This window comes from Trachypithecus francoisi, unplaced genomic scaffold (genome assembly GCF_009764315.1).
Source record: "Trachypithecus francoisi isolate TF-2019V2 unplaced genomic scaffold, Tfra_2.0 Lachesis_group21, whole genome shotgun sequence".
Classification (NCBI taxonomy): Eukaryota; Metazoa; Chordata; class Mammalia; order Primates; family Cercopithecidae; genus Trachypithecus; species Trachypithecus francoisi.
The window spans coordinates 58636576-58648018 of NW_022681467.1; the positions used below are offsets into that span (position 1 = coordinate 58636576).

Sequence of the window (11443 nt, forward strand, 5' to 3'; positions counted from 1 at the left end):
GGCATCCTTGCGAGACGGGGTGGGGCGAATCCTCCCGGGTGGGCATCGTGGGGTGGGGGTGGGCGTTCTACGAGGCGCATCCTCCCGGGCGGACGTTGGGGAATTCTCGGGGGAGGGAGGGGCGTTGCGCGCGGACGCGGGCGGGGCCTGGGCCGCTCCCTCCCCTCCCCCCGCCCCGCCCCCCGCCCCCTCTCCCCTCCCCCCGCCCCGCCCCGCCCCGCCCCCCGCGCTTCCTCCGCTTTAGGTTTCGCTTCCGCCTCTAGCGCCAGCCCCGCCGCAGCGAGCATGGAGGACCCCGACTGCGACTCCACCTGGGAGGAGGACGAGGAGGATGCGGAGGACGCGGAGGACGAGGACTGCGAGGACGGCGAGGCCGCCGGCGCGAGGGACGCGGACGCGGGGGACCAGGACGAGGACGAGGAATCGGAGGAGCCGCGGGCGGCGCGGCCCAGCGCGCTCCAGGTGCGGCCCGCGGCGCTGACGAGGCCTGGGGTCCCCGGCGCCCCCCGCCTGGCCGCGTGGACCGGAGACCCCCCTCTCCTGGGCGGAGACACCTGGGGTCTCCTGGAGCTCCCGCAGCCCCGGGGACCCCACCCCAGACCGGCCGACCCCCGGCCCCAGGGCCTGGCGGGGAACTGCGGGCGCCGCGCGTGGGGGATAGAGCCTCCCGGGCCCCATCGTGCGTGGGCGCCGTTTCCCCCCGGGGTGCCTCAGGCGCGTCCTGTCTCCGGCCGCCCTGGCCGCCCGCGATGGGACCCCCCGCCTCGGGCCCGCGCCTCGGCCTCCTGGCGGCCCCTGCGCAGGCCCCATGGCCTGGGGCTGGGTCTGGAGCCGGGGCCGGGGCCGGGTCTGGCCTGGGAGGCTTCGCTTCTGCACCTGCGGGAGCCCGGGGCTGGCTGCTGGGGCCTCCGCCTGTTACTTTTGTTACCGCCGGGCGCCTGTTAACGCCGGGGTTACTTTTGTTGCCAGCGGCTCCCTGAGCCGCGCTGGGAACGCCGCATTGCCGCAGTCCGGTGCCGGGTCGGGGAGCTGGGATTTATTTGGGAGCGCCCTTCCAGCTGAGTGCCCGGGTTGTGGAGGGCTGGGAAGTGTCTGGAACTCCGAGCCATGGGCTCCGCATGGTTTCTCCCGTTGGCACCCAGCACTGTTTGCGTTTGCGCCTGGCCATGGTGGAGTGGGCAGTGAGAGAGCACGGAGGGGCTCGGCCCTGTCGCCGGGAGGGCAGCTGCCAGGCAGGCTGGGCAGGGGGGCGGGGCCTGGCACTGTCCCCCAGGACGGTGTGACCCCTGGGTGAGCTCTGACGGGCTCCCCTCACTGGAGTTCCTCAGGCCACTCTCCTGAAGTGGTGCTCAGAGGCCCTGACCATCCTGCCAGGCGCCTGTGACCTTTGACCTCTTCCCTTCTGCCTCCTGCTGCGGCTTCTGTCCCCAAGCCCCTCCCCTTCTCCTTCGGACCCCTCAGGCCTCCCGAGCTGCCTGCGCTGGACCCTGGCGGGGCTGTTGCACTTTCTCCTGGGCAGTGTCATGTATGCACCTGTGGGCTGACTGTGGCCGCATCCAGTCAGGACCCAGCCTCCAGAACTGACCCAGGGAGGCTCCCACTGGCCCCAGGAAGAAGCAGAAACTGATGGCTGGGCGAGGCGAGAGAACAACACGAGCAGGCCCTGTTGAGAAGTGAGGCTGGTGGCGGTGGCTCAGGCCTGTAATCCCAGCAATTTCGGAGGCCTAGGCGGTCGGATCACCAGAAGTTAGGAGTCCAAGATTAGCCTGGCCAACATGGTGAAATTCTGTCTCTACTAAAAACACAAAATTAACCAGGCATGGTGATGGGCACCTGTAATCCCAGCTACTCAAGAGGTTTAAGCAGGAGAATCACGGAAACCTGAGAGGTGGAGGTTGCAGCGAGTGGAGATTGCATGAAGCTCCATCTCCGGGGGAAAGAAAAAGGAAATCAGGCAGCGAGTGGAGATTGCATGAAGCTCCATCTCCGGGGGAAAGAAAAAGGAAATCAGGCAAAGAGGCAGTGCCAGGCCCCAGCCTGAGCTCAGCGGGCAACCAGGGGATACAGTGGCTGACCGGGCCTCCCAAACCCCCTTCTAGCACTCCCCGGGGATCCTGGGTCCCAGTTGTTGCCCTGGATGAGCACAACCATTCCTGCCCTACCCACCGAATGGGGCTCAGCCCCAGCCCCCCTACCCTCATCGCAAGGTCAGGGCTGTGTCCTAGCATCCTCATCACTAGGTACTTCCAGTCCTTTGCTTAGCCTCATGATGCTTGCCCTGCAGAGATAGGGGCTGAAGGGCTTGGGGCATCAAGGGGACCTGACATCTTGCTGAGAAGCCATCCCCAGACAGGGCTGGAGGCTGGAGACTCAGGGCCTGACCTCACCATGGCCTGTGAGGTGTGGGGTTGGACAGAGAAGGGGCATTCATTCATTAGACCCTGCCAGAAGCACCTGGGTCCCCTCCTGGCGCTATAGGTGGTGAGACCACTGCCCCCAAGAACACAGCCTGGTGACTTTAGAGCACAAAGCAGGGGGAGTCTTCAGGGGCACAGAACAGAGGCTAAACCCAGGATGGGGGGTGGCCAGCGAGCCTAGGAGGAGGAGAGGGTCAGGGCCATACCCCAGGGCAGGTGCATGTCAGCCAGGGGCCATCCTAAGGTGGAAGCCAGGAGTCCCAAGGGGGCCTATAGAAGGAGCAGGCCCCCACTTGGCTACTGCAGCCCTCTCTGGTTCTGTGCAGGGTGTTGGGGTGCTTTACTGAGGCCCAAATCTGCCCCACTGGGAACCCCCAAAAAAGAGCCAGGGCGGGAGAATGAAAGGGAGGAATGAAAGGGAGAATAAAGGAGTGAAACCCCCATCCTTTAAAGACAGGCCCAGGCCCTGCAGCCCTCACCACGGTGGGGGCTCACTTGGGGGTCTCCCATGGGGGTCCTAATCCCATCTCTTCTCTTCCCAGTCCAGGATGACGGGGTCCCGAAACTGGCGAGCCACGAGGGACATGTGTAGGTACCGGCACAACTACCCGGTACGTGCCTGCCCCTGCCCCAGGACACAGAGCCCTCCCACCAGCTGCTCTTCTCAGAATGTTCCGGCTTCTTCTGGAAGGCAGGCCTGGCTTGCTGCGCCCGGGCCACAGTTCTGGGCAGGACCCTGCCTGGGGCACAGCCTGGTGTAGATTCAGAGCCCTGCCCATCCCCTCTCATGGGAGACCAGCGGTGTCCCCCTACGTTTCTGAGCTTCAGCACACCGTAGCCTTGCAAATGTGGCCATAGTGCTAGCCATGATGTCACCCACACGGCACCACACCCCCATGCCAGTCCTGTCTCCTGTGGGTGGTGGTTGTCCTCAGCAATTACCCTCCACACCCCTGAATCACAGAAACCCCTGTGCTGCCTTCAGGGTGCTGAGGAGGGGACCTGCCAGGCCTGGCCTGGCCGGCGAGATGGGGAAGGGGGGTCCCTGCCGCTTGGAGGCAGCTGCTGTCCTCTGAATGGCCCCCACCTGCAGAGTGAGGAGCCATGCGGGCTCTTGGGGTCTTGGGCCAGCCTGGAGGTTTGCAGGTGCTCCTCCCCGAAAGGCACGGAGGGCCCAGGGCAGCTTGTGTCTGATGGGTCCCTGCTGTCCCCTTTCTCTGGCTCTTCAGGATCTGGTGGAACGAGACTGCAATGGGGACACGCCAAACCTGAGTTTCTACAGAAATGAGATCCGCTTCCTGCCCAACGGTAGGTGCCCCACAACCACTGGCAACCGGCACTTCCATCCTTGCCTGGCGGGGGTGGTCCACTGGGGCCTGGTTTGGGATGTACCGGGGGATTACCAGGACCACGGCTTTCAAATAGCGCCACAGTGCCCCCTGGAGGCGGCCAGAGGGACTGCAGGACCCCAGCCTGGGATTTCTGCAGAGGTGTTTGGATCAGGGTGGGCTAACTCGGTCAAGAGCCGGAGACTGAATCTCTGCAGCTTTTCAGGCCACACCACTGAGCTCCTCCACGACCTCATGAAAGCCACACGTAAACCAAGGAGCGAAGGATGGTTTTTATATTTTTAAATGGTTGGAAAAAAATTAAAGTAGAAGCCGGGCCTGGTGGTTCATGCTTGTAATCCCAGCACTTGGGGAGCCCGAGGCAGGTGGATCACACAGGAGTTCGAGACCAGCCTGGCCAATATGGTGAAACCCCGTCTCTACTAAAAATACAAAAAAAAGTTGCGGGGTGTGGTAGTGTGCGCCTGTAGTCCCAGCTACTCAGGAGGCTGAAGCAGGAGAATCACTTGAACCTGGGAGGTGAAGGTTGCAGTGAGCCGAGATCACGCCACTGCGCTCCATCCTGGGCGACAGAGCGAGACTCCCTCTCAGAAAAAATAGAACAGTATTCTATGACTTCAATATTATAGGAAATTAAAATTTCAGTGTCAATAAAGTTTCACGGGCACGTGCCCACACCTGTTTATGCATTTGTCATGGCTGCAACATGAAACAGAGACTGGGTGGCTGCACACAATACTGTCAGGCCCCCATTTCGGGAGACTGTGCCTGCCACATCATGGGGCTGGCTTCAGCTGGGGGCTTTGTTTGAGGACAGATTTCTGTGGTTGACAGGCCACCTTTTGTGGGAGGCACTGAGGCCCCCTCCTATACAGACAGGTCCTGGTCAAGGACCACTGGTTCCCCCAGAGGGACCTGCCGGGCTCTCACTCGGGTTTGCCGCCAGCCAGCAGCAAGGGTCCAGTTCACAGATGGCAGCAGGGCAAGGGCTGTGCGTCGGAGGAGGGACGGGTAGCCCCGCTGAGCCTAGCACCCTGAAGTGCCTCAGGAGACAGGGACGAGGGGTAGCTTGGGAAAGCTGCTGGCAGCACTGTCTCCCTTTGCCCCCCTACACACCCCGTCCTCCTGAGCACGGGCAGGGTAGCTGCCACAGCTGACTTGTCCCCATGGGGCTCCCAGGCTGTTTCATTGAGGACATTCTTCAGAACTGGAGGGACAACTATGACCTCCTTGAGGACAATCACTCCTACATCCAGTGGTGAGTTGGGGAGAATGGGAGGATGGGGAGTGGGGGAGGCTTCGGGGGAGGGCCCTCCCAGGCAGGAGCCCACCCCATGCTGCTTCCTTGCGTGACTGAGCACTCCTTGTCCTTCCTGGAAGCTGGTGTCCATATGACACGAATGGACATTACTGGACATGCAAGAGCCACTGAGGGAAGGCTTAGGTCTGTCCCCAGTCTGTGGGCTCTTGGTGACCAGGGGGACAGGAAGGGTTGCACACAAGCTCCCTGAAACAGGAGAGGGGCGGGTCCTGCCTGCCAGAGGGGCAGCCTTGGTGTCAGGAGGCCTCTGTGAGCCTCAAGAGATGGCCCCTGTGTCTGACTCAGTTGGAGCAGGGTCCTGGCATAGTGCTGGGGTGAGCCTCGTGGCAGGCGTCTCGGGGATCCACAGTGTAGCCTCGGAAACACAGCATGGCCCTACTTTGGGGACAGCTCTCTGGGCGTCCACAGGGAGCCTCTGTTGGTGTGCAATGTGTCACGAGTGACAGCACAAGAGAGCACAAGTGAGGAGTAGAAAGGAAGGCCCTGGTCTGCCCGGGGTGGATGGCTACAGGGCCCCTTGCTGTCTGAGTCACCTCCCCAGTGCTGCGGTGGCTCACGGCCACACACCTCCTGTTCTGAGCCCTCGTCCGCTCACCTGAGTTCTCCCACCCTTGCTCCTCTGCCTAGCCACTCCCTCCTAGAGTTAAGCCTGGGAGCCCAGAGAGGGTGGGAGCTGCCCCGGGCTACACAGCAAGTGCATGCCTGAGGGCTGGAAGCAGCTCTCCTAACCCCTTGCCTGGGCATCTCTTCTCCTGCAGGCTGTTTCCTCTGCGAGAACCGGGAGTGAACTGGCATGCCAAACCCCTCACGCTCAGGGAGGTCGAGGTGAGCCAGGCCTTGGATGTGGCTGGAGGGGGAGATGGGGAGGCCTGGGCAAGCCACGCCTCTTCAGAGACAGGGTCACATCTGACAGCAGGCATTGAGTGCCCCCTCAGGGGCCCCTTGAAAGGCAGAGGTCCAGTATGATGACCTTCCGTATGATGCCCTTCCCTCCCCAGTGGTCCTCGCCCCACCAGGCATCTCGAGAAACCCGGTTTCCGAGGCTGTTTGTCCCCATGCGGGAGTCTGGGTCTGAGCCTCTGAGAGACCTGGAATGGCGGGATCTGCCTTTCTCACCACTGGTTTAGGCTGGAGTGGGGTCACCCAAGTCTGGAAGCTGCCCCTGAAGGATGCAGGGACTTAGAGAGCCAAGGGACCCCTCCTGGCGCTCCCATGGCCAGCGACTTCCTCTCGGGGGAGGGCCACAGCCTTGGGCCCTGGCAAGAGCTCAGAGCAGCTCAGAGGAGAGATGAAGACATGAATGTGTCTCTTGTCATTTTACCCTAAAAGTCTTAAGTTCAGGCCAGGCACCGTGGCTCACATTTGTAATCCCAGCACTGTGGGAGGCTGAGGTGGGTGGATCACCTGAGGTCAGGAGTTTGAGACCAGCCTGACCAACGTGACGAAACCCCATCTCTACTAAAAATACAAAAAAAATAGCCAAGCGTGGTGGCGGGCACCTGTAACCCCAGCTACCTGGGAGGCAGAGGTTGCGGTGACTGAGATTGCACCACTGCGCTCTAGCCTGGGCAACAGAGCAAGACTCTGCCTGTGTATGTATGTATGTATGTGTGTATGTATGTCTGTCTAGTCCAGGCCTCTGAGTGAGTCGGGACCCAAGGCCACTCCCACACTCCCCGAGAGAACTGGGGCTTCAGGGATGGTGCCCTGAGCTCTCCAAGGGGGTCTTTTCCAGGTGTTTAAAAGCTCCCCGGAGATCCAGGAGCGGTTTGTCCGGGCCTATGAACTCATGCTGGGCTTCTATGGGATCCAGCTGGAGGACCGAGGCACGGGCACAGTGGGCCGAGCACAGAACTACCAGAAGCGCTTCCAGAACCTGAACTGGTGAGGCCCAGCTACTCCTGCCCACCCTCAGCACAGAACAGGGTCACGTCAGGTTTCGGGCAGGTCACAGAGCGCTGCTGCAGACAAAGAACTCCAGGGCCGCTTGGGCAATAGACCAAGGCTGTGAGCCCCTCCTTGCTGCCTGTAGAGCCAGGCGGTCCCTCCCCAGTAGGGTTGGTGAGAAGGTAAAGAATGCTGTTCTTACAGCCGGGAGGTGGCAGTCCGCACAGAGAAGCAAACGGGTGATGGAGAATCTGCAGGCTGTTCCTGCACCCGGGAGGGGGCAGTCCGCATAGAAAAGCAAGCGGGGGTGAGGGAGAATCTGCAGCGGTACAGCCAGCTCTCACAGGGTGATCAAGGCCCCTGTACCCTGGAGGGGCCCCTTGTCGTTCTTGTCCAGCCAGCTCCTCCCCACCAGGGGGACTCGGGGTACAGCCACCCTGTAGGTGATGTGTCAGTATCCCTCCCAACCCCCAGGTGTCTAGGGCCCACAGGCCATTTTCACAGGGACAGCGTGAGTCCTCCCCTGGGCCCAGGGAGGCAAGTGGAGAGAAAGACTGGATCGTGGGCCAGGATGGGGGGACTCCGGTGGAGCTGGGTGGGAGTGCAGACTGGGACAGGGCGCGGCCCAGCAGGAGGGGCCCCGGCCATTGACCTCCGCTGACCTGGACCTCCCACAGGCGCAGCCACAACAACCTCCGCATCACGCGCATCCTCAAGTCGCTGGGTGAGCTGGGCCTTGAGCACTTCCAGGCGCCGCTGGTCCGCTTCTTCCTGGAGGAGACGCTGGTGCGGCGGGAGCTGCCGGGCGTGCGACAGAGTGCCCTGGACTACTTCATGTTCGCTGTGCGCTGCCGGAACCAGCGTCGCCAGCTGGTGCACTTCGCCTGGGAGCACTTCCGGCCCCGCTGCAAGTTTGTCTGGGGGCCCCCGGACAAGCTGCGGAGGTTCAAGCCCAGCTCTCTGCCCCGTCCGCTCGAGGGCTCCAGGAAGGTGGAGGAAGAAGGAAGCCCCAGGGACCCCGACCGCAAGGCCAGCACCCAGGGTCGGACCTGTGGGCCAGAGCACAGCAAGGGTAGGGGCAGGGTGGACGAGGGTCCCCAGCCACGGAGTGTGGAGCCCCAGGATGCGGGACCCCTGGAGAGGAGCCAGGGGGATGAGGCCGGGGGTCATGGGGAAGATGGGCCAGAACCCCTAAGCCCCAAGGAGACCAAGAAGAGGAAGCTGGAGCTGAGCCGGCGGGAGCAGCCCCCAACAAAGCCAGGCCCTCAGAGTGCCTCGGAGGTGGAGAAGATCGCTCTGAACTTGGAGGGGTGTGCCCTCAGCCAGGGCAGCCTCAGGACGGGGACTCAGGAAGTGGGGGGCCAGGACCCCAGGGAGGCCGTGCAGCCCTGCCCCCAACCCCTGGGAGACAGGGTGGCCGACAAGGTGAGGAAGCGGAGGAAGGTGGATAAGGGTGCTGGGGACAGTGCTGCGGTAGCCAGTGGTGGTGCCCAGACCTTGGGCCTTGCCGGGTGCCCTGCCCCATCGGGGTACCCCAAGGCTGGACACAGTGAGAACGGGGTTGAGGAGGACACAGAAGGTCGAACAGGGCCCAAAGAAGGTACCCCTGGGAGCCCATCGGAGACCCCAGGCCCCAGCCCGGCAGGACCTGCAGGGGACGGGCCAGCTGAGAGCCCGTCGGAGACCCCAGGCCACAGCCCGGCAGCACCTGCAGGGGACGAGCCAGCCAAGGCAGGGGAGGCAGCAGAGGTGCAGGACACAGAGGTGAAGCCTTTTGCCAAATCTGGGAAGCCTTAAGGAAAGGATTCCCCGATGGCATCTTGGCCCTCCTGGCCCTGCTGCAGGGGCTGGGGCCTCCAGAGCTGCTGCGGGCTCCCCTCAGGCTCTGCTCCGTGACCCATGACCCACAGTGCTGGCCTCCTGTGGTGGCCACTGTAGCAGCCACCGGAAGGTGCGAGGCCCTCAGGGAAGGCCAAGGCCCGCAGAAGCCTCCTGGCCTGGCTGTCTTCCCCACTCAGCTCTCCCCTGCACCCTTGTCTTTGTAAATTGACCCTTCTGGGGTGGAGGGGGTGGGGGGGCAGGGCTGCTTTTCTTAGTCTGGTGCCAAGCAAGGCCTTTTCTGAATAAACTCATTTGACTTTGAGTCTTTGGTATGGAGTGGGGTCCTGTTAGGTGGCTGGTAAGGCTGGTATCACAGCTGCTGTCCCTCCAGGCTCTGGTGGCCTGGCCCGGCTACTGCCTCACATTGCTCCACCAGGTGCCCATGGGGGCAGAGTGGTGGCACAGCCCTCCCCACACACCCACTTGGCCACAGTCACCAGGCGTGCACAGGTGGGCAGGCTGCAGCCTCTCAGGGCCTTTGAAGGTCGGACCGAGGTCCCTCAGCAGGCTTTGCCACCTGTTGCAGATGAGTCTGGGGATCCCCCTGGGGTTGGCTGGGGGCAGTGCTTGTGCATGGTGGGGGTGTAGACCTGGCCTTTCTGCCTGCTGTGATGTAGGGTGCGATGCTGTGCCTCAGGCAGGCTTGGCAGTACTTTCTGTCAGGCCCCTTGGCTCCCTCAGGTCTGGTGAAGGCAGGTGTACCCCCTGGGCAGCCCCTCCCTGCAGTCTGGTCTTGTCACCCTGGGCCAGGACCCCCACCCTTCCCGGTTCACCTACATTTCTGCATATGCGGGGTAAGGAGCTTTTGTGGGGCCTCAGAGGAGGGGCCGGACACTTGTCTTTGCTCAGTGAAGGACAAGGCAGACCCGGGGCACCCCTGGGTGGGAGGATTAAAGCTGTAGACCTGGTACCACTTCAGGGAAAATGCCCAGGGCCCATCTGGTGGCATTGGATACACAAGCCAGAAGTCACTGGGAGGAGACACCCCAGGTTCAATAATCCCCCAGAGCTGGGTGGGGAAGCTGTGGGACCCCTGGTGCCTCAACTCAAGTGTGGGTGGCTCAGTGAGGGGATTCCTGCCATGGAGGGAAACCGAGGCAGTGAGGGGGACATAGGGCTAGAAATGCAGTCACTGGGGCAGCACCCAGCAGATCCAGCGTCCCTGGTTCAGGCTGTTGCGGGGCTGCAGTCGGTGGAAATCAGCACCTGAAGTGAGGAGCCCCTGTTGGAGCAGCCCTGGGGGCTGGTGCCTGGTGGTGGGCGCCTGGGGACAGCAGGCAGTGCTGGCCAGCCAACCCGGGCTTCAGGGAGAGTGATGACCCACAACGGGTGGGCAGCAGGAGGCTCTGCACCAGTCAAAGGTGAGCCGGGGGAGGCTGAGCTCTGGCAGCATCCACCCTCTGCCTAGGATCTGCCTGGAGCTGGGGGTGGTTTTTTGAGGGACTTGAAGGTGGTTCAGGGGGACACCAAGTAGGTGTCCCAGGCGTGAGGCGGCTCCCCTGGCCTGAGGTGAAGGCCAGCTCTTTTGTCTCATTTGGATCAGATAGCAGTTCTTGCTGACTGCATGCTGGGCATCGTGGGGATAGGCAGAGTGGGGTGTGGGGCCAGGGACCAGGGGAGAGCTGCTGAGGAGGGGGCTGGCCACAGGGTCATCTTGCCAGGTGGAACTGGTAGGGAGGACTCATCCTGTCCCCCAGACCCTGGGCTTGGGGTGGGGCTGCTGCTAGGAGCCCCTAAGTCCCCCAGCTGTCTGGGCTGACCTACTCCACCCACCCCTCCCCCTTGTCAAAAGTCCTCTGTGAGGAAGCTCTGTGCCAGGATGACTTGCACTCCTCAGGAGGGTGGGCCTTTCCAGCTCCTCCCACCTGGCTGGAGACCCTGGTACCACACTGATGGAATTCACACACCCCTCGCAGTCACCGCTCTCCCCCAGCAGTGAAGGGAGAATCTCCCTCCACTCACTTCACCTCGGGAGAGATTAGAGTGACACTTCATGATTTTGAGACAGGGTCTCACTCTCTTGCCCACGCAGGAGTGCAGTGGCGCCATCTTGGCTCACTGCAGCCCCAAACTTACGGGCTCAAGCGATCCTCTTGCCTCAGCCTCCTGTGTAGCTGGGCCTACAGGTGAGCACCACCATGCCCAGCCCATGTTTTAATTTTTGGTAGAGATGAGGCCTCCCTCTGTCACCCAGGCTGACTGCGTCCGGCGGGAGTGCCGCACTCCTGCTGAGCGGTTTTGCGCCCACTCCCCTCTCATCCTCTCCTGCCCTTGCTAACTCACAGCATCGCAACAGTCATGAGTCCCCACCTGCCCAAAGGAAGCTCCTGCAACCTCCTACAACCCCCAGGGCAGCCTTTCTCGGGGAATTCTCCAGACTCCTGGGGGAGAGGCTGCCATTCTGCGCCTTCATGGACCCTGCAGGCAACTGGAACGTTTGAGTCCCCCAGGGCAGCGACTGCCCGGGCAGCCTGAGACAGACCTTGGCCGGGCTTGGCGACCCCCGAGCTTGTGGGAGATGGACATGGCCAGCACCGCCTTCAGGTTCCTGCTCAGGACACAGTTCCTTCAGGCCAGGGATCTGGGGA

The 11443-nt window shown here is 62.5% G+C and overlaps 1 protein-coding gene across 2 annotated transcripts; it reads left to right on the forward strand.

Moving 5' to 3' along the window:
- Positions 1–226: 226 nt before the first annotated feature.
- On the forward strand, positions 227–9117 carry OGFR (opioid growth factor receptor). 2 transcript variants are annotated; one of them, XM_033187022.1, is made up of 7 exons: positions 227–462; positions 2960–3028; positions 3647–3725; positions 4946–5024; positions 5846–5912; positions 6823–6971; positions 7652–9117. In XM_033187022.1, the coding sequence occupies exons 1-7, from the start codon at positions 286–288 to the stop codon at positions 8769–8771; spliced, it is 1740 nt and encodes a 579-aa protein (XP_033042913.1). In that variant the 5' UTR covers positions 227–285; the 3' UTR covers positions 8772–9117. The 2 variants fall into 2 exon arrangements, with proteins under 2 accessions (XP_033042913.1, XP_033042914.1); XM_033187023.1 differs by having other exon boundaries at positions 228–462; positions 2965–3028.
- The last annotated feature ends 2326 nt before the right edge of the window (positions 9118–11443 follow it).

Bases quoted from the DNA above. Each gene is read 5' to 3' on its own strand.
- OGFR (XM_033187022.1), top strand. From the start codon at position 286: ATGGAGGACCCCGACTGCGACTCCACCTGGGAGGAGGACGAGGAGGAT. The intron at 3,029-3,646 runs GTACGTGCCTGC...CTGGCTCTTCAG, and splicing joins GGTACCGGCACAACTACCCG to GATCTGGTGGAACGAGACTG. The intron at 5,025-5,845 runs GTGAGTTGGGGA...CTTCTCCTGCAG, and splicing joins AATCACTCCTACATCCAGTG to GCTGTTTCCTCTGCGAGAAC.